Source organism: Neoarius graeffei, chromosome 12 (genome assembly GCF_027579695.1).
Source record: "Neoarius graeffei isolate fNeoGra1 chromosome 12, fNeoGra1.pri, whole genome shotgun sequence".
In the NCBI taxonomy this organism is placed as follows: Eukaryota; Metazoa; Chordata; class Actinopteri; order Siluriformes; family Ariidae; genus Neoarius; species Neoarius graeffei.
In genome coordinates, this window is record NC_083580.1 from 50723124 (window position 1) to 50745952 (window position 22829).

The following is a 22829-nucleotide window of genomic DNA, read 5'->3' on the forward strand; positions in this document are numbered from 1 at the left end:
AGGACTCTGCTGTCTACCTTCATCTTAACAACAAAGGACACTCATTTCAGGATTGCAACGTACGCATTTTAGCCAGAGAGGATCGTTGGTATGAGCGAGGAGTTAAAGAAGCCATTTTTGTCAACCTGGAACGGCCATCACTGAACAGAGGTGGGGGTCTAAGACATTTATCAGCCACCTACAATGCAGTCCTTGGCACACTTCCCAGACAACTGAATGCACACCAAAACCCAGCTGTTTTCAGTGACTCAAAGGAGGACAGAGAGAACCAACAACCCATTGATCACCCTAACGAGACTCTAGGCCATTCACACCCAGCCCCCAGTGACCCACACCAACAGGATGGCTCAACGACACCTTAGGATTGCTTTTCATCCATGAGAGGATAAATACCTGATACTCCCTACTAGTCAAGGCCAATTTATGCTGACAACCCAGTCCTCGCAGATGGCGTCTGCGAAGCCCCCCCCCCTTCGCAGACGCTCTGCGCGCACCTCCCAAAAATTGTGACCGCCGCAGACAGCCTCGCAGACAAGAGGGCTCTGATTGGTCCACTCTACATCCACTGTACACGCACTTCTGCTTCCCTACTTTCCCGGTTTGGTTTGTTTTCACGCCCGCCATTTTTAAAAACACGAGCGAAGATGGAGCAGCACGAAGAGCGGTTGATCGAGGAAGTGAGGAAGTACGTACATCTATACGACTCCAGTTCTAGTCATTATAAGTAACCGGAGGATAAACACTCCACTAACCACACCCACCAACTACTCCTAGCGATTTCGCGACTTCGCGCCCCCTTGCGTTGTGGCGGTGAATAGCATCGCGCACGCCAATTACTCCCCGCTCAACGATAAATTACAACTGTCTGCGAAAAGCTATCTGCGAAAGCCTTGTCGCAAGAGCATGCAGAGGCCTTCAGACAGAACTGAAGAAGCCTTTCCGATGAGAGGTGAAACGTCTTCAAGAATCTTCAAGCAAGTCCAGTTGCTCTCTTTTAACACCCACAGACTTTTGGAGATGGATATCTTAGTTGTGTGAGCTCCTTATTTTCAATTAAGTTCAAGTTCAAAGTGTTTGTCATATGCACAGTAAGGACGTTTTCTCTTGCACAATGAAATTCTTAGTTTGCTGTCCACCATGAATGCCAATTATAAATAAATAAATAGGCGGAAGAAGTAATAGTGCCAAAAAAAGCAAAAAACACCCAGTATAGTACAAAATAAAGGTAAATGTAGTGCAAAACAGGTAGTGTAATAATACAAAAATAAGGCAATGATCGGACGTAGCAGCAAAAAGGGCAGTAATTATTCACATGAACGCTTAGTTTATATCATCTATCTTCATAACTAATTTTAAAAATGTTTTTTTCTTTTTAAGCACAGTGAAATTCCTTTCTGCATTTAACCCATCTGAAGCAGTGAAAAACACGTGAGCAACGAGCGCGTGTGCACACATAGCCAGAGCAGTGGGCAGCCGTACTGGAGCACCTGGGGAGCAGTTGGGGGTTAGGTGCCTTGCTCAAGAGCACTTCAGCCCAAGGCAGCCCCATGTTTTACTTAACAAGGGGCGGCCTTGGGGGGGGGGGGGGGGGGGGAACCAGAGGAAACCCACGCAGACACGAGGAGAACATGCAAACTCCACACAGAAAGCCCCCCCCCCCCCCCCCCCCAATCCCGTCGGCCACTGGGCTCAAACCCAGAATCTTCTTGCTGTGAGGCAGCAGTGCGAACCGCTACACCACTGTGCCACCCCAATGGAAATGGAAAATAAAAATACAACCCCGATTCCAAAAAAGTTGGGACAAAGTATAAATTGTAAATAAAAACGGAATGCAATGATGTGGAAGTTTCAAAATTCCATATTTTATTCAGAATAGAACATAGATGACACATCAAATGTTGAAACTGAGAAAATGTATCATTTAAAGAGAAAAATTAGGTGATTTTAAATTTCATGACAACAACACATCTCAAAGTTGGGACAAGGTCATGTTTACCACTGTGAGACATCCCCTTTTCTCTTTACAACAGTCTGTAAACGTCTGGGGACTGAGGAGACAAGTTGCTCAAGTTTAGGGATAGGAATGTTAACCCATTCTTGTCTAATGTAGGATTCTAGTTGCTCAACTGTCTTAGGTCTTTTTTGTCATATCTTCCGTTTTATGATGCGCCAAATGTTTTCTATGGGTGAAAGATCTGGACTGCAGGCTGGCCAGTTCAGTACCCGGACCCTTCTTCTACGCAGCCATGATGCTGTAATTGATGCAGTATGTGGTTTGGCATTGTCATGTTGGAAAATGCAAGGTCTTCCCTGAAAGAGACGTCGTCTGGATGGGAGCATATGTTGCTCTAGAACCTGGATATACCTTTCAGCATTGATGGTGTCTTTCCAGATGTGTAAGCTGCCCATGCCACACGCACTAATGCAACCCCATACCATCAGAGATGCAGGCTTCTGAACTGAGCGCTGATAACAACTTGGGTCGTCCTTCTCCTCTTTAGTCCGAATGACACGGCGTCCCTGATTTCCATAAAGAACTTCAAATTTTGATTCGTCTGACCACAGAACAGTTTTCCACTTTGCCACAGTCCATTTTAAATGAGCCTTGGCCCAGAGAAGACGTCTGCGCTTCTGGATCGTGTTTAGATACGGCTTCTTCTTTGAACTATAGAGTTTTAGCTGGCAACGGCGGATGGCACAGTGAATTGTGTTCACAGATAATGTTCTCTAGAAATATTTCTGAGCCCATTTTGTGATTTCCAATACAGAAGCATGCCTGTATGTGATGCAATGCCGTCTAAGGGCCCGAAGATCACGGGCACCCAGTATGGTTTTCCGGCCTTGACCCTTACGCACAGAGATTCTTCCAGATTCTCTGAATCTTTTGATGATATTATGCACTGTAGATGATGATATGTTCAAACTCTTTGCAATTTTACACTGTCGAACTCCTTTCTGATATTGCTCCACTATTTGTCGGCGCAGAATTAGGGGGATTGGTGATCCTCTTCCCAGCTTTACTTCTGAGAGCCGCTGCCACTCCAAGGTGCTCTTTTTATACCCAGTCATGTTAATGACCTATTGCCAATTGACCTAATGAGTTGCAATTTGGTCCTCCAGCTGTTCCTTTTTTGTACCTTTAACTTTTCCAGCCTCTTATTGCCCCTGTCCCAACTTTTTTGAGATGTGTTGCTGTCATGAAATTTCAAATGAGCCAATATTTGGCATGAAATTTCAAAATGTCTCACTTTCGACATTTGATATGTTGTCTATGTTCTATTGTGAATACAATATCAGTTTTTGAGATTTGTAAATTACTGCATTCCGTTTTTATTTACAATTTGTACTTTGTCCCAACTTTTTTGGAATTGGGGTTGTACAATTGTAACTCGTTTTCATTTTTTAAAATACCACTTTGTTTTTATAGATGAAAAGGGAGTAACCCCTTCATCTAATTTTGCAGATGCTTGTTTTATCCTGAAGCAAGGTGGATTTTCATCTTTTACCATAAGCTCGGTAACACCAATAGTGTGTGTTGGAGAGATGGTATAAAGATAGTACAAACATAACAAAATACAAGTGTGTGGGTGGGATTTTTTTTTTTTTTTTAAACGGAGGTTCTCAAATTCTTGAGCAACTTCTTGTCCGTAAAATGAATTTGGGTGCAGGTTCTCAGAAGCCATTTTGTAATTTAGAATACCTTGCAGTGATTGGAAAGTGTGGTAAGGTTTGCTCGGACTTGCCTGCAGGTAACCCCAGCTCTGTGATGAGTCCAGCGAGTGCGTCCCAGTCAGAGGACCAGCTGTACATGGACAAACTCAAACAGCTCTCCAAATACATTGAACCATTGCGCAGGATGATTAACAAGATTGACAAAAATGAAGGTATTGTTTGTTTGTAATTTTTATTTTTTACGCTTTGTCCTAGTGTCGCTGCTTTTCTTGTGCGTAACTGTTGCAGTTTTCCGCTGCTTCTTTTCCAGAAAGGAAGAAGGACCTGAGCAAGATGAAAAGTTTGCTAAATATTCTCACTGATCCCAACACCAGGTGAGTACAGATCCACAACCTGCTCATTAAGCACTCAAATGGGTAGTAGCTTTGGACTTTTAGTTTGGCCTCATCCGCTGTCATTCTCTTTCACTAGATGCCCCCTTAAAACCCTACAGAAGTGCGAAATAGCCTTGGAGAAGCTTAAGAATGACATGGCAGTGGTAAGTCATACAGGAACCCTGCATTTACATCCTGCTGTCTATGGAGAGCAACACGACTACTTGAGAGAGCATAACTTTCCTTGCTGTCTGGTTCAGAGGGACAACCTTTCTGTTTTCCCTGTCAGTCAGAGGGACATGAGCCAATCACATGCAATTGGTTAGCGAATCAATACGGAATAATCCAGTTGGAGCTCTCCTTTAAAGGTCCTCGGCAACGGTTGGAGGTGAAAACGTAGAATATCAACTTTATTGTCGAGAAGAACGACCTAAAAAGCAAATTCAATTTTCCTGGTGTCTAATTTGCACCCTAAAATTGAATAAAACGGTTAAAATATACTGTTTTGCCCAATTTCCGAAGGTTTGTTTACATCTCACTTGTGCGCACTTTCACCGCCAGGGGACTGTCGTCGTGACATCATTCAAGCCAAACAGACCGGGAGCAGCTCTGTGTTTTACTTGCGAACCGAGCACACATGTACGGACTTTGGTCGTGAGAGGTTGTGTAAAATGTCTGATAGCGATTTTGAAGTAGGAACTCTCCAAATTAAATATCGAGGTGAAACCATACATCTATGAACCTATGGCCATCGGTGAATGTGGCTCACTGGTTTGACTGTGCGGCCTCGGAATCGGACAGCGACTCGGCCGACTCTGATCACGGTGACCCCGGACCTCAACAAGACTCGCGCCCAAACGATTTATCCTGGTAGTGATGATACATTCCTACTTTCGTCGTAATACTAAATAAGAGCCCTTTTGAGGAATAATTAAACCACCTTCCCTAGTGGATAGAGGTAACAATTACTTGACAGTGCGCCGGTAGGCCACGTTAGCTTGCCATCCGCGGCATTATACTATTTAAGCGAGGAAATATCCCTTTGTCTCATTTACACAATGATTGTACAGGATCCGTCAGGATTCCTGACTTGTCAATTGCAATCAAAACTAAAAATGTTTACCTCCAATCTTCTCCTTTTTGCTTGAGCGTTGCTGCTCCGTTTCTTCTTTGACTGCTTGATTTTGTTTCACGCGCACAATCCACTCTCTCCACCTCGTCTCTTCTTCCGGAAAAAGCCAACCCACTCGCTCCACCTCTTCTCCTGTCTCGGAAAAAGGTTAAAAACTTCTTCCTGAACCGGTCCCGTTGTCACTGCACAACAATAAGGCTTGGGGGTTTTTCTTTGGAAATTCCCGAACGCACGTCTGCACTCAAGCCGAACAGCAATGTAAGTAAACGGAAGTGGACTCAACTCAAGCGGTTTGTTTGGCTTAAACGACGTCACGCGCCGAGTGGTCACGAAAATAGCTGAACAGAAATTCGCCGTGATCCGCAGTAACTTTATTTTAATTATTACTTATTAACAATACTTCTTGGGACCAGAAGAAAATTACAGAGGGTTTTTTAACGTATAAAGTTTCAAATGTGCATAAAATTTTAAATCGTTGCCTATGAGCTTTAAGCTTGGTACCTACTTGACAGTTAAATCAGATCATCTGCTATGGATAGGGGGACAATATTATACTGTTCATGTCTGCATTCTCTGTGCATTTTTTTTTTTTAATACATTTTTTTCCTGTGCAATATTCAAATGACCGGCGAATGGCCTAGTGGTTAGCGTGTCCACCTCTCGATAGGGAGATCGCAAGTTCTACTCTCGGTCAGGTCATACCAAAGACCATCATAAAAATGGTGCCTACTGGCAAGGCACGCTGCAATACAGATGTGAGTGGGGAGTCAAACTCTCGCGGTTACCAGAGGACACGCCCGCCCCCCCCATTGGAGCCCTAGCTATGTAATATAGGCGAGAGGCCGAGGGCTATGAAACCGAGATCGGTGCCGCCAAACGCGCCATGAACGGGTCGGGAAGGACTTTGTCTTTGAATATTCAAATAAGCTAACTAAGTGATGTGTGGTATGAGGCAGTGTTGTAGTCGAGTCACTAAACCTCGAGTCTCCAGTGTTCAAGTCCGAGTCATTCAAAAAAATTTCAAGTCGAGTCTGAGAACAAGCCTCCAACCGCACCATTTGACGGTTGCTGTTTTTGCGCGATTAACACTAGTTTGCGTATGAACAGGTGACTGTGCATTCTCTTTGTCAGAGTGTGAAGTATTCTGTCAGAGATGGTTGGGAGACGGATGTAAGTGCAGAAGGTGTGTTTATTAATACGAGTGAAGACAGGTAAACAATCCAGAATGGCAGGCGAAATCATAAAACGGTGACATGGGGAATAGATCGAGCAAGGCACAAACAGGCTATCGTAGACTCCACAGAATCAAAGACGAGAATCAGGGATCAGGAAACCAAACAAGGAAATAAGGCTTGGCAATTTAGCAGCAACACAGCTCAATACTTCGCAAAGTAAGTGTGTTTTTCACAGTTTTTATACTGGCGCCTTAGTCCTGTGCAGGCGCGAGTCGTCTCACGCGCACCCGAGAGTCTATCTGAGGCACGTACCGTACCAAGGTGCACAGGTGTGACGCTCTTACACAAAGTTAGTACAAAAATGAATGTAGATATATAAAGATCGTATGGCATGTTACAAAAAATAAAGGAAAACATCCGAATCCTCGTCTCCAATTTACAAGTCCGAGTCGAGTCACAAGTCCTTAAAATTAGGGCACGAGTCAGACTCGAGTACTACAAGCCTGGTATGAGGCAGGAGTTGATATCGCTTCAAAATATTATAACTGTTATAACGACGTCAGTGATATTTTGCAGCATATACCTATTCATTATTTTCCCCCAGGATAGGCGTGTCTTCCACAGTTGTTTGATCACATTCAAGCACAAACTGCTGCTTTCCTGCTGACTCCTCTAGCGAGTTAGCTTATTTAGATGTTGGACCGAAGAAATGAAATAAAATCATGATGCACGGACAGACCAGTCGTTAATTTGGCACCTTTTTCACGGAATAACTCATGACTGGATCTCGTCGTAACCAAATCTCAGGTTACCAGATGACCCTCTAGAGGCTAGAGCTGCACAATTAACCCAATTTTAATCGTGATCACGATTTTGGCTTCCCACAATTAAATTAACACGATCGAGCGATATTGAAAATGCATCCTCAGCCCCAACAGTGCTCCTTTCCCAAAGCAAATCAAGCGCTCTGTAAATCACTATCTGACCATGTCCCTGCCATGAGCCAATCACAGCTCTTCCCAGTGCTGCACAGCTGGAAGTTCCTTGGATGCAGTCTGAACGAGTTAACATTTACGCGAAAAGAATAGGCCTACAGCAGATAGACAGTTGAATCAAACGTCTAGGGCAGTAGAAGGTGAGGAGCTTGTGCCTCGAAGCGGATCATCATCATCCGTTGTTTGGAAATATTTCGGATTTAGGGCAAGTGATATATTAAGCAAGAACAGATCATATGCAAAGAGTGCTGTGGAGTTGTGTCTGTGCTGCAAAGCAACACCGCTAACTGATACCCTGTCCACACTAGGGATTTTGTACCGATATGAAACTACTTTCGTACCGCGACACCTGTCCACACTAGCAACTATACCGGTACTGTAGCGGTATAACTGTATCGGTACGAAACCCACAAATGTATGGGTTTCGTACCGGTACAGTATCGGTACTGTCGCGCTTTGCTGTAGTGTGGACAGATGAAGCGGCTCTGTATCGATACAAATATAATGCGCAATGAACCATTCCTACGTCTTCCGGGTTATTCATACAATACAATACGCACGTGCTTTCCAGCTGTAAATAAAACATCAAAATGGCTCAAAACAACCGTGGAGCTACATGGAACGGAGAAAGGGAGGGGGAAAGAGGGAGGAAGAGGGGGAAAAGGGAGAGAAAGGGAGGGGAAGAGAAGGGAAGAGGGAGAAAGTGAGGGGGGAGAAAGGGAGATTCGTTTTCTGTGTTTCTCAACTGCCTCGTGCATTTTATACGATTCGACTGAATAAATGACCACCAGAAATACAGACTGTACATTGACAACAAAACGCACACACACGTTGTTTCATCCGCCATATTCTCGGAAGGAAGTTACTCGGTAACCATGGAAACATTTCACGCACACGCATTTCAACTTCCGTGAAAGAAAACCGCAAACATTTCTCGCTAGTGTGGACAGATGCACTAAACTGTACCAGTATACTTTGTATCGATACAGTTATACCACTTTCGTACCGGTATAAGTGTGAACACAGCATTAGTCAGCCACCTGAAACCACATCACGAATGCATGAAGGCCGAGAAAAACGTCGCAGCTGTTGCTAACGTGAATTGTCCGGCATCAACTCGGGCGTCTCTACAAAGCAGCCTGTACAGCACGTCACTGTATCCATCCAGCTCCCAAAGGCGCACTTAAATCACCAACGGTGTTGCATTTCATTTGGCTAAACATGCGTGTACAATAAACACCGCGAATAATGAAGGCTTCAGGATAGGGATGTTAACCGATGACCGTTTGACCGATGGTTGACCGAATCAACGTCAACCGGTTAATTTTTTTTTTTTTTGGGTTGTTGGTTAAAAAAAAAATCAATTGTTTTGAAGCTGCCGATTTTGGAGCGGAGAACCTGGAATTCTGTGTTGTAAACGCTTGGGGCATGCCATGCGGTGTAAGGACGACAGCTGACAAATCAGAAACACCCATTCAGTCATGTCCCGCCCTAATTAAAGACAGCTGCCACTCGGCAAAAGAAAAGTCTCAGTGTTGGATTACATTTTACTACGATGTTAACCAGGTACGTATCAAGGAAATTCTTGACTATCAAAGAAACAAGAACACGGCGCATGAATGAAGTCGATGGTTGATTAGTCTGGTGAATATTGTCAATGTAATAATAATAATAATAATACAGAAGATCTGAACTAAAACCTGGTTACTCAGTGATGTTACTTAGCATCAGACAGTTGCTATATTAGCTTAGCGGCTAATTAGCTCAGCTCCAGCTATCCCATTCCCAATGGCTGTGCACAATTAGCAGCCATGTAACCGTAATATCAGTAGCTGGAAAACAATTGCAGTATGAGGTCTCTGTGTCTCACTTCGAAGAAAAGTGCCTAGTGCGTAGCAGTATGCTTCAGAGCAACTTCAATACCATGCAGTAATAGCGTGTTGATATTGGTAACGGCGTTATAACGATTGTAGCTAATTAATTAGATTACCCGGCGTTATAACAGCCTTTATTTTAACGCCGGTATTTCCATCACTGAATGTTATGTACTTCTTCTAGCACTTGACTTTATTTTCAACGCCATCATGGCCAACTGAAACTGTCTCTAAGCTGGAGCCATTTGTCCTCCGGTCCAATACAAACCCCTCGACATCAGTGCCGCGTTTGACTAAATGTTTCACGCTGTAGAAAAGGTAATGTGAGTGGAGGGCAGCGACTGGGACTGAATGTGCGGATGCTCGCGGTTAGATTTAGAATAGATTCTAATAATTCCAATTCTAGAATTTTAAACTCGTAGGTTAACCGACTTTAACCGGCTAATGAGTCTCGGTGGTCGGTCAAGATTTTTTTTAGTTTTCGCCATCCCTACTTCAGGAAAATGGTCAACACACCGGACAAAAGCTACGTCATCCCCTCACGCAGTTATTTTCCCAAAGTGGCATTACCTGCGCTCTGTGCAAAACGTCGAGGGGAAACCCAGAGGGATCTCACAACTATCAAGTATTTTGCTACTACCACTGATCTATGGTCAAGCGGAACAATGGAACCGTACATGAGGCATGACGATTCATTACATCGATGAGGATTGTGCAATGAAGAGTTGATGCCTGCAAACGTCATTTTTCCCGCAAGGGGAAAAGTGTGGTGACCTGCCTTCGCTCGTCCCTCAAGCCAGAAAATGTTCACAGGCTGGCGTTTCTTTCCAAAAACCTGTAAACACCAAGGCAACGAGCCTTTTCTGCGTAGTCCCATCTTGAGTTGGTTGCATTCTGTGATGGCACACAGTATTTATTTTAGCGATCCTATATTTTGGACACAATTATTTAGTTCGAGTTTTATTCGCATCCATCATGCAGGTACAATGAACGAAGAGTTTTTATTTTGGCTTTTAGTGGATGCAATGAGGTCAGGTGAATAAACATCTTATTTGTCTGATTTGTTAATTTTGGTACATTTCTTTATTTATATTTTTCTTCAAGGAGATGCACTGAATTTTGGTGAATAAGGAAAACCAGTTTTCTTTAACGCAAAGATTTGTACATTAGCAGGAACGAACCACAACTTTGATGTAAAAGCAGTTATGGTTCCATGAAAGTGCACTAAAAATATTTGTCATTTAAAATCGGTGAATAATCTTTTTAGTCATAATCATGCAGCCCTTATATGGTAGAGGCCCTCTGTTTGATCACATCGCATTTCTGATTAGTGTGTGCTTCGTGTGATCATCTGTTCACGTGAAACGCCTTAAACATGATCTAATCGCTGAAAATACATGTTCTTGCAACGTGGAACTGGAGTCTTGTAGTATTAGAGTTGATTCAGAATGGATCAGAATATCTGCCAGTTATAGCTCAACGCATGCATCATTCTCATTAAGTAATTAAAAGATATTTTAATCTCCTCCCTCCACCCAGCTGCTCCATTCCTGTTCAAATCCCATGATCATGTTCTAATCCCTGTGCATTCCTTCCTCAGCCTACTCCTCCTCCTCCAACAGTGCCTTCCAAAAAGCAGTACCTGTGCCAGCCGCTGCTCGATGCAGTCTTGGCCAACATCCGCTCACCAGTTTTCAACCACTCTCTCTATCGAACGTTTGCACCGGCGATGACCGCCATTCACGGCCCACCCATCACGTGAGTTCCACTGAAACGCTTTGCTTTTGAAGTGATTTCAACAATTCATACTTGGTTCCAACATTAATAACACTCGACTGCATTCACACATTAAAGGTAGACCGCCTTTCAGATTTTTCAAGTGTAGGTCATTAAAAGAATTTTCCCGACACCCAGTTATTTTTGTTTAGTGGACCGAAAGCTACTGAACTCGAATCGCAGACTTCCAATTTTATTAATTTTTTTTAAATGGCCCAGTTAATGAATTTAAGGCCATGTGGCACAAAATTCTCCACCATTTTTTTTTCCTGCTTCACTGTGATCCAATTCAAGATACTACGTAATACATCACATGGTGGCCTTTCCCCGTTTGCTCAAGGCATTGTGGGATACAAATTTGAAACAGGAGAGAAAAATGGAGGATGCGAGTGTGCGACTGAAACGTGAAAGACCGACTGCAGTAAGGGTTGTTTTACAATCAGGGTACAAAGTTTGTGTCATAGGGTAGAGCCCTGCACTCCCGCAGGAGTCCCGCGGGACCCGCTGCAAAGCAGTGCGGCGCGGGACAAATTTTGAAAGCTCATTGCGGGCGGGAGGGGGAGTGCACAGCGCGGGTGGGAAAGGTGATAAGCTGCAGTCCTGCTAACTAAAAACGTGTTTAAAATAAAATTTATAAATTATTAATTTATGTCTATCGTATATAATTTGTGCTGGATATTTTATTTGGCATTAATAAAAACATTTTAAGATGCCTAAATTTGCGGATGTGGTCTAATCTCACGTACGTTTCCGATTCCTTTCCGCTTTTCCGTGTTTGAGATCTCCGATCATGGCAGAAGAGCAGAGCTCCTCTAGTGAAGCTCACAGTGCTTTAGAAGTAAGTGCTGCTTTAAAAAGAGGTACATTTACCGTTAAAAAGTCAAGAGTATTAGTCCTAAGTATTAAAAAAGTATTAACTAGTATTAAAAAGGACTGTGTATCGCACAGATTGTTCAATTTAAAGCTAGAAATAGACAGTGTATAATCTGAGGAGCTGGTTGTGGTTGCGCAGCACTTCATATGAGAGGAGAATGAAATCGCGGTTGGAATCATAACGCCACAGACTCGGAAGTGGGAGTGCGAGTGCGCAAAGCGAGAGCTGTCAATCAAAGCGAGAGCTGTCAATCATGAGCGCATGCAGCGCTCAACTTGGAATGTGTCCGCAGAATGTCAGAGTCTAAACAATAAACTTACAATAAATGAAGGATCGGTCAGTGGAGAGCTCAGTTAAGCTCAGCATGTTTAATTCCCCAAGCCAACGACAAGAACTTTCGTGAGAAATAACGCGAACGTCTGCATCATGCGGGATTTGCGGGCGGGAGCAAGACAAAATATGGCGGGCGGGAGCGGGACTGAAAATCATAATTCTTTGCAGGAGCGGGCGGGACTGCACAATGCGGGAGCGGGCGGGAGCGGGACTGAAAATTCTGTCCCGCACAGACCTCTATCACAGGGGTCCAAAATTCAAACTGGTTCTTGTACCAGTTTTTAAGTGAAGGACAAGTTAAAGAACAGATTTCAGGTAATTTTTTGACGTGTATGGTAGTTTTGTGTAATCTGCTATAAGATGGGAGAAACAAATGAAGTGATTCTCGGAGAGGACATTTTTTTTTTTGACAATTCAGAATCCACTACTTCCATAGTGCTTTTAAATATAAGGCTGTAAGCTTTGTGTTAGTTGTCTCTAATATTTATGTCCCAATATCTTGACCACATTTTAGGATGAAAATAATAATTTTAGATATGTTATTTTAGATTGAAAAATTAGCTGTCTCGGAGAGGACATTTTTTTGACACAATTACATACTAATTTGATCAAAATAGTCTGAAAACTTACTGGCATTCAACATTAAAACTTAACTATGTTTCCAATGATATGGAACCAAATATTTGTTTTATGGTATAAAGAATGATTTAAGTGCATCCCTTTTGGAGCTACCTGTAGTCAAAAAAGCACTTTTTCTAAATGACACACGTAATTTTGTTAAATATGACATATATTGCCATACATTCACCAAAAATAACGTTATCACCAATTTTTTTTTTTTTTTTGCATGGTAAATAGAGCTATCACAGGGCTACAATAAACAACCAAGTTTATTTAGTCAAGCCTTTTGATATTGAAGATAAGTGTTTAAATGTGATTTTTAGCTTGCGTACCCTGATTGTAAAACAATCCGTAATGGAAAGCGAGAAGAAAAGACGTTATGTTGCGAAGGAAAGGAAACGCAGGACCAAACTAATAAATATCGGCGCTCAGCGAGCACCTTGGTGTGATCAGCTGTTCGTTTAGCGACAGAATAATGGAACTGTCAGTGCACGGTCAAAGGTAAACCTGTAGATGGCAGTAATGCAACACTGGATGGCAGCTGCCGTAAAACCCAAAAGAAGACGATGACGACGAAAACGAAGGTACTGATTTAATGCACATTATTTGCTAGGGAATCCCGTCAAATTAAATAACTTCCCAGCCACAGAATGGCCTGGGGTTTTTTTTTTTTTTTTTAAATGATCAATACATCACAATGACCACATTTCAGAGGGAACTAAACTTCACCAATTTCATGAAATCGAAAGGCGGTCTACTTTTTATATGATGCACCATAAAACATTTCTTCTTCCTATATCTTCCTTCCTCGTACTAGAAATCAGGAAAGAATCATTCTGATTCTTTAGAATAAGTAATGCTGCCGTTATGCACTGCTTTAACCCCGACTCTCGCACTCGACCTACAGGGGGCCCATCGTGCCGACTCGGAAGAGGAAATATGAGGAAGATGATCGTCAGACTATCCCAAACATCCTGCAGGGGGAGGTAGCGCGCCTTGATCCCAAATTCCTTGTCAACTTGGACCCGTCATTCTGCAGCAACAACGGGACGGTGCACCTCATCTGCAAACTGGGTGAGTTTAGACATGGAAGTCTTTTCTTTTTTTTTCCTCTCTCTCCTTTCTCGTTCTTGCACCGTCTGCCGTGTATGATCTAAACACACAAATATTCATAAGGGAAAAATAAAAAGGTCTCTCACAGAGACCAGTTACAGAGAAACTACTGTAACCCTGTCCTTATGGGGCTAAAAGCTATACAATATAAGATTTGTTTTCAATGTTCCAGATGATAAGACCCTTCCGAGTGTTCCTCCTCTGCAGCTGAGCATTCCGTCAGACTATCCTGAGCAGAGCCCTCAATGGGACAATGATGATCAGCAATATGGTAAGAGAGCAGTCACTTCAATTCAGTAGACGAGTGAAAATAAGGGGGCGGGTCCAAGTCGAGGAGGTTAGGGTCAAGTCTGTGGCTCCACAGGGTCAAGATGTACTTTTGGACTGGAGGGAATTTTTCATAGTTCTTAGAACTGTTTGAGGGGAACCCACCCCTTTTAATGTCTGTACTGCAGGAACTGATAACGATCATAGGTGTTTTGAGGGACTTTTTATTTCCTACTTCTGGGTAGGTACTCTCCCAGCACAAGAGGAGACATGAGTGTATTGTGATGTTTGCATAACAGTGAAATGAGCAGGCACGAGGAACACACTTACTTAATTATTTGCTCATTCTTTTGTGTAAGCGTTTAATCATTTAATTAAAAAAACACGCTTGGAATAAATAAAAAAAAAATTGCCTAAAAATGTAAAATAGCTTCAATTGTTAATTACCACATTATATATGTAATGCTTAATGACAGTACAATATTTTAACATATTTCATGGTTTTGGTAAAAAAAAAAAAATTAACGCCATGTGACCTCCTCGACTGGATTTAGCAGCTAATGCCTATATCAGGGACGCGCACTGCAAACAAGCTCTTCGGAATGCTGCTATTAAGACTGCTCCTTCGGGAAAACTATGCACCGAGACAACGTTGGTTGCTGAAGAGAGTCTCTCAACTCACTCTTTAGCCCTAAAGGGCAACGTTATCAGGAAACCTGCCGTCCGGGGGGTAGGCAAAATTGTAAAACGGTGAAACAGGCAATAGGTCGAGTGAGGTACAAACAGGCTATCGTAGACTGCAGAATCAAAGGCGAGAAACAGGAAGCCAAACAAGGAAATAAGGCTTGGTAATGTGTGAGCAGCTCAATACTTCGTAAAGTAAGTTGTGTTTTTGTTCCCCCCCCCAGAGTTTTTATACAGGCACACTGATTGCACCTTAACCCTGTGCAGGTGCAAGTCGTTTACGGAGCGCGCCTGAGAGTGTATCTGATGCACGCGCGTGCCAAGGCGCACAGGTGTGACACTCTTGCACGAAATTGGTACAAGAATTAATGTAGATAGAAATATCTTGTGCCAAATTACTATGGCACGTTACAAAAAATAAAGGAAAAGTCCGAGTGCAGTTAATGCACAAGTCTGAGTCATCAGTGCGCAAGTCGAGTCACGAGTCCTTTAAAATTAGGGCACGAGTCGGACTCGAGTCCTACGAGCCTGGAGCGTTTGCTATGACATTTTTACACATATTGGAAATCGGCTACTTGATCTGTAGCCCGTAAAATCTGACACAGCCGCAGTTTCACATTTCTCTCTTTCTTTGCAGAGGCAAACCCATTTTTGCAGAACGTCCACAGGAACATGACGTCCAAACTGCTGCAGCTTCCTGACAAGCACTCTGTTACAGCTCTGCTCAACACCTGGGCTCAAAGTGTGAGACAGGCGTGTCTCTCTGCTGCCTAATCATTGCACCGAGGGGTTCTCTCGCAGCATAAAACGCATCGCTTCTGTCTATGTGTACAACACTTCTGTCCACAACTCTGATATTCTTCATAGTTCTTATCTTAAGCAGTGCAGGTTTGTAAAGGACCACTAAAACACCGGTGTGGGTGAATGCTTTTTTAAATTTACATGAATAAATAACGTATTTGCGTCACTGTGCAGTGTGCATTTGAAGTTTATAAAGCAGCTGATGTATACGCGTAGCCTCGAAACAAATGTATCGTATAATCTGGACCATAAATCACGAAAGACAACAACTGCAACTATTTCTTTTCTGTCTTTCGACACCGAAGACAAACGCATTTGAATTGTGATCAGCAGACTCTGTTTGAGGTGGGCAATTTTTTGAATGTGTTTAATCGGATGCATCCACATGACTCCAGAAAAAGTCATATTTATATGAAGTGTAATTCCAGAACTTGGTGAGTTCACAACGCAGGGCATCAAAACCCAATTACCATATTTTAAGCTTCAGATAATAAATATGTATATATTCGCTGTTGGATATGCATCTCATTGTTTGACACCAACAGTCTGGGAAAACAAGTCTAGCTCCAGGGCATGTTGGAGCTACCAGTTGCAAATGGTTATTAAAATTACCTCTGTTTTAACGAACAGATGTAACACTATGGAGAATACGTTGCATTATTTCAACTCTCAGAAATAAGGTATATACTGGCTTTCACAGTCCTTTTTATATTTCCTGGGTGATTCAGAAATACCTCCAATTTATAATCATGAATTATGGTTCATACTTGTGTTAAACTGCTTCTAGTTCTTAATAAATTTGACCAGCAGCACCCCCCCCCCCCCCACACACACACACGTGTATGTAATCTGTGGACTGTGCCATTAAATATTTCCAAAGTTTACACTGAGAACGGAGAGATCTGCCTTAAAGCTAGATGGCCTTTCGATTTCATAAAATCGGTGAAATCTAGTTCCCTCTGAAATGTGGTCATTGTGACTCATGTTTATTTCTGTAATATCTCAAACCCAGGCCATTCTGTGGCTGGGAAGTTATTTAATTTGAGGAGGTTCCCTCGTCAAGCAGACAGAGGAAACCCGTGTGCGCATGCGCAGGTTTACCACCACCTTCTTTTGGGTTTTACAGCAGCCGGCATCCACAGTGTTGCATTACTGCCATCTACAGGTTTACCTTTGACTGTGCACTGACGGTTACATCATTCTGTCACTAAAGGAACAGCTGATCACACCAAGGTGCTCGCTGAGCGCCGATATTTATTAGTTTGGTCCTGCGTTTCATTTCTTTCGCAACATAACGTCTTTTCTTCTCGCTTTCCATTACTGCAGTCGGTCTTTCACATTTCATTCGCACACTCACGTCCTCCATTTTTCTCTCCTGTTTCAAATTTGTATCCCACAATGCCTTGAGCAAACGGGGAATGCCCACCACGTCATGCATGATGTAGTATCTTGAATTGGGTCAGGGCGAAGCAAGAAAAAATAGAGAATTTAGAGCCACATGGCCTGAAATTTATTAATTTTTCTATTTAAAAAAAAAAACCTAATAAACTTGGAAGTCTGTGATTTCAAATTCAGTAGCTTTCAGTCCACTAAACAAAAATAATTGCATGTCGGGGAAAATTCTTTTTATGACCTACACTTAAAATCTGAAAGGCAGTCTATCTTTAAACAAAAGGGTATTTTTTGCGTACCCATCTGAAACAAGATTTTTTTTTTTTAAACAATAAAATGCTTTAAAAATGAAATGACCAGAAATAAAAAGGATCTGAAATCCGTTCATGTGCAGAGTTTCCCCTAAGTTTACTGGTTTGGGGAGGGTGCTGGATGAGGATGAGCCCCTCCCTGCAGCTTCTGTTACAGAGCATTTGGACCTGAACAAACAGTTAAAGGAGTCATGTTTTAGTCTTCACATTTATTTTAGAACAATTTTTACAATATAACTGCACTCCCTGGTGGGTTTCTTCCCCCCCCGCCCCTTTCTCAGACCTTAAAGTGTGGGTGGGGCGGCCCCACCCTGGTATAATGGTAGGGGAAACACTGATGTGTTATGCATGGAATATTGAGAAGAGGAGAACAAAAAAAAAAAAAATCAATTGCGATACATGCTTTGTTAAAACACATGATGGATAAGTTTTAAAGAATCTTGTATTTTAACCCCTTAACGATCTAAACAAACAATTTCTTGTAATGTATGCAACCAGAATTGATGCAAATAAAATAAAGGATTAAATTATTTTTAAATATCAAAATGGTGTGGGTGGCATGGTGGTGTAGTGGTTAGTGCTGTCGCCTCACAGCAAGAAGGTCCGGGTTCGAGCCCCGTGGCCGGCGAGGTCCTTTCTGTGCGGAGTTTGCATGTTCTCCCCGTGTCTGCGTGGGTTTCCTCCAGGTGCTCCGGTTTCCCCCACAGTCCAAAGACATGCAGGTTAGGTTAACTGGTGACTCTAAATTGACCGTAGGTGTGAATGTGAATGGTTGTCTGTGTCTATGTGTCAGCCCTGTGATGACCTGGCGACTTGTCCAGGGTGTACCCCGCCTTTCGCCCGTAGTCAGCTGGGATAGGCTTCAGCTTGCCTGCGACCCTGTAGAACAGGATAAAGCGGCTACAGATGATGAGATGAGATCAAAATGGTGCAAGTCCATAATGCTGAGCATCGCATACAAAAAGCTCTGCCATGCCATGTTTGATTTAATCACTTTAAGCATTTTGATTGCCAAGTTACAATAGGAGTGTTGTAGTTTAGAGCTTTTACAGTTTATATGAAGTTTTTTGTTAATGGCCCTACTCATAGAAAAGTTAACTGCCAGAATAACATGCCACTGTAAACACGTGAACACATTGCAGATTACAGTTGGATAAATACCTGAGTAACTCAGTCATATGGTCTGGACAGTACAGTGTTTAACAGTTTAAAGGTCATAGGCAACACTTTTAATTTTATGCACATTTGAAACTTTGTATGTTAAAAAACCCTCTCATACTTGCCAACCCTCCCGATTTCGGCGGGAGGCTCCCGATTTTAGCCTCCGCCTCCCGAACATATTTGTTAAAAACTGGATAATCTCCCGGTTTTGGGAAATCCCTACCGCCAAGTTAAAAATACTCCTGATTGTGTCCAATCAGAATCGTATGAGAGAAACTGCTGACATCAACCGATTTTTAACCAATCAACGAACAGAACGACAGTCACTTCTGTAATGTAGGATTCACCCAGGCTGTCCGACATTTTTTACAAGCAGTCATTCATCATGGCCACTAAACCCAATACCAAACGGCAAAAATATGAATGCAAATACCAGGTTGCATGGGAGAATGAATTTCCATGGATAAGCAAATGTTCGACCAGCCAGACCAACGCATTTTGCAAGGTAAGCGATTCACTGACCGCACAGGTCAAAGTTTAGAAGTCTGTATGTTTACATCCGGGTCTCGCGAATTTATTTCAGTTGGAAAATGTTTAACGCTGGGTCGGGTGGCCGTAACTATCGAATTTGTTTGATGAGTGTATTTGAATAGTGTGGTCGTGTCTTAGTGCTATTTTGAATTTATGTTTGAAAGTTTACAAGTGAATTATCTGGAAAGTGATTGATTTTGATAGTTTTGAGGTTTTAAGTGAAAGATTACTAGTCAGTGTACAGTGCTCAGCATAAATGAGTGCACCCCCTTTGAAAAGTAACATTTTAAACAGTATCTCAATGAACACTAACAATTTCCAAAATGTTGACAAGACAAAGTTTAATATAACATCTGTTTAACTTATAATGGGAAAGTAAGGTTAATAATATAACTTAGATTACACATTTTTCAGTTTTACTCAAATTAGGGTGGTGCAAAAATGAGTACACCCCACAACAAAAACTACTACATCTAATACTTTGTCTGGCCTCCATGATTTTTAATGACGGCAACAAGTCTTCTAGGCATGGAATGAACAAGTTGGCGACATTTTGCAACATCAATCTTTTTCCATTCTTCAACAATGACCTCTTTTAGTGACTGGATGCTGGATGGAGAGTGATGCTCAACTTGTCGCTTCAGAATTCCCCATAGGTGTTCGATTGGGTTCAGATCAGGAGACATACTTGGCCACTGAATCACTTTCACCCTGTTCTTCAGAAATCCAACAGTGGCTTTAGATGTGTGTTTAGTCATGTTGGAAAAGTGCACGACGACCAAGGGCACGGAGTGATGGTAGCATCTTCTCTTTCAGTATAGAGCAATACATCTGTGAATTCATGATGTCATCAATGAAATGCAGCTCCCCGACACCAGCAGCACTCATGCAGCCTCACATAAGGACACTGCCACCACCATGTTTCACTGTAGGCACCATGCAGTTTTCTTTGTATTCCTCACCTTTGCGACGCCATACAGTTTTGAAGCCATCAGTTCCAAAAACATTTATCTTGGTCTCATCACTCCAGAGTATAGAGTCCCAGTAGTCTTCATCTTTGTCAGCATGGGCCCTGGCAAACTCTAGGCGGGCTTTTGTGTGCCTGGGCTTTAGGAGAGGCTTCTTTCGTGGACGGCATCCATGCATGCCATTCCTCTACAGTGTACGCCGTATTGCGTCACAGGAAATAGTCACCCCAGTTTGGCTTTCTACTTCTTTAGATAACTGCAGTGAACTTGCATGCCGAGTTTCTTCAACCCTTATCAGAAGATGCTCCTGTCAAGGTGTTAACTTTTTGGACGACCTGGACGTCTCTGTGAGATGGTTGCAGTTCCATCTTTCTTAAATTTTTGTACCACTTTTGCTACAGTATTCTGACTGATAAGTAAAGCTTTGCTGATCTTGTAGCCTTCACCTTTGTGGTGGAAATAAATTATTTTCTTTGGGGAATTCTGAAGAGACAAGTTGAGCATCACTCTCCATCCAGCATCCAGTCACTAAAAGAGGTCATTGTTGAACGGAAAAAGATTGATGTTGCAAAATGTCGCCAACTTGTTCATTCCATGCCTAGAAGACTTGGTGCTGTCATTAAAAATCATGGAGGCCAGACAAAGTACTAGATGTAGTAGTTTTTGTTGTGGTGTGTACTCATTTTTGCACGACCCTAATTTGAGTAAAACTGAAAAATGTGTAATCTAAGTTATATTATTAACCTTACTTTCCCGTTATAAGTTAAACAGATGTTATATTAAACTTTGTCTTGTCAACATTTTGGAAATTGTTAGTGTTCATTGAGATATTGTTCAAAACGTTACTTTTCAAAGGGGATGGACTCATTTACGCTGAGCACTGTATTTTGGTCGTACTAAAATTTTGCATTCGAGTGAATTTCTTTGCGGAGTATATTTTGATAGTATGGTAGTATTTATAGTGCCATTTTTAAATTTTGTTTGAAAACTTTCAAAGTTTGCAAATGAGCAAATTCCTTTGATGCATTCCGATAGGATTTCTAGTGCGTTTTAAAAACTGTTGGAAAGTGTTCAGTGAGAGAGATGCGTTTTAGTAGTACTAAGACGGTGCAGTATTTATTTAAATGAGTTGTTACTATTTTGGTTAAATCTTATAAAAATTTAATTTATATATATTATAGTTCTCTGTATTTTTACATGAGCTTACAGAAGGAAAACACATTTGATGCAATCCAATAATACTTTCATTCACTGTGACTATTTTAAGAAATTATAAACATTCTTCTAAAGCATCACTTGTTTATTTTCTGTGGGTCTCTGTATGGATACAATATTCAGGCATGAGATTTTTCAGCTCAAAATCTGATTTAAGACTTCCCTTTCATTATTATATTAAAATTCAAGACGAGTATTATTTCAGATCTTTCACTCTGAGCTCTCTCATGCCTGATACATGAATCCCATAACCTATAATTGATAGAACAGTATCAACAATTCAAAAACTCTTTAATTGTATAAATTTCAAATGGTTTGCAATTAATTGGGATCCATTGTGTTTATTGTTTCAACTGCGCATCAGACCCTCATCCAATTGAAAATATCGTTCACGCACTTTTCTTCTGGTCCCAAGAAGTATTGTTAATAAGTAATAATTAAAATGTTGGCACAGATTGTGGCGAATTTCTGTCGGCTATTTCCATGACCACTCGGCGCGTGACGTCATTTAAGCCAAACTTGAGTTGAGTCCATTTCCGGGTTTTTTCATTGCCGTTTGGCTTGATTACAGACGTGCGTTCGGGAATTTCCAAATAGAAAAACCCCCAGGCCTTATTGTTGTGCAGTGAACTGTAACAACGGGACCATTTCAGGAAGAAGTTTCTACCGTTTTCCAAAAGAGGAGAAGAGGCGGAGAGAGTGGATTGTGCGTGTGAAGCGAGAGGGTTGGCAGCCGGTAACCGCGCCGCTCTGGGCTCCGATCGCTGCCAGGAGGGTCATTTGTGAAGAATCCCCATCTGTTGGAGAGTTTAGGTGTCAGTGTTGGACAGAGAAGCTCAAACCTGACGTGGTTCCAACAAAATTCGAGCACAAAGGCGAGCAGTCAAAGAAGAAACGGACCAGCAATGCTCAAGCAAATAGGAGAAGATTGGAGATAAATGTTTTTACCTTTGCGTGCAATTTTTCAAGTAAAGAATCCTGAGGGATCCTGAACAATCTCGTCTCGTCGTCTTCCGCTTTCTCCGGGACCGGGTCACGGAGGCAGCAGTCTAAACATGGAAGCCCAAACTTCCCTCTCCCCAGACACCTTGGTCAGCTCCTCGGGAAGAACACCGAGGCGTTCCCAGGCCAGCTGAGAGACAGTCCCTCCAGCGTGTCCTGGGTCTTACCCGGGGCCTCCTCCTGGGGGGACATGCCTGGAACACCTCCCCAGGGAGGCGTCCAGGAGGCATCCGAAAAAGATGCCCGAGCCACCTCAGCTGGTTCCTCTCGATGTGGAGGACCAGTGGCTCTACTCCGAGCTCCTCCCGAGTGACTGTGCTTCTCACCCTATCTCTAAGGGAGCGCCCAGCCACCCTGCGAAGGAAACTCATTTCGGCCGCTTGTATCCGCGATCTTGTTCTTTCGGTCATTACCCAAAGCTCATGACCATAAGTGAGAGTCGGAACATAGATCGACCGGTAAATTGAGAGCTTCACCTTTTGGCTCAGCTCCTTCTTCACCACGATGGACCGGTAAAGCGACCGCATCACTGCGGAGGCTACACCGATCCACCTGTCG

The 22829-nt window shown here is 42.5% G+C and overlaps 1 protein-coding gene across 2 annotated transcripts in view; it reads left to right on the forward strand.

The window, feature by feature from the left end:
* The window catches only part of med15 (mediator complex subunit 15), a 72151-nt gene extending 55812 nt beyond the window's left edge, over nucleotides 1-16339 (forward strand). For both annotated transcript variants that reach the window (XM_060935980.1, XM_060935979.1), the window contains 7 exons: nucleotides 3750-3884; nucleotides 3983-4046; nucleotides 4144-4210; nucleotides 10823-10980; nucleotides 13734-13900; nucleotides 14112-14210; nucleotides 15528-16339. In XM_060935980.1, the coding sequence (XP_060791963.1) occupies nucleotides 3750-3884; nucleotides 3983-4046; nucleotides 4144-4210; nucleotides 10823-10980; nucleotides 13734-13900; nucleotides 14112-14210; nucleotides 15528-15664 (827 nt within the window). In that variant the 3' untranslated portion in view covers nucleotides 15665-16339. The remainder of the gene's footprint in view (nucleotides 1-3749; nucleotides 3885-3982; nucleotides 4047-4143; nucleotides 4211-10822; nucleotides 10981-13733; nucleotides 13901-14111; nucleotides 14211-15527) is intronic.
* The last annotated feature ends 6490 nt before the right edge of the window (nucleotides 16340-22829 follow it).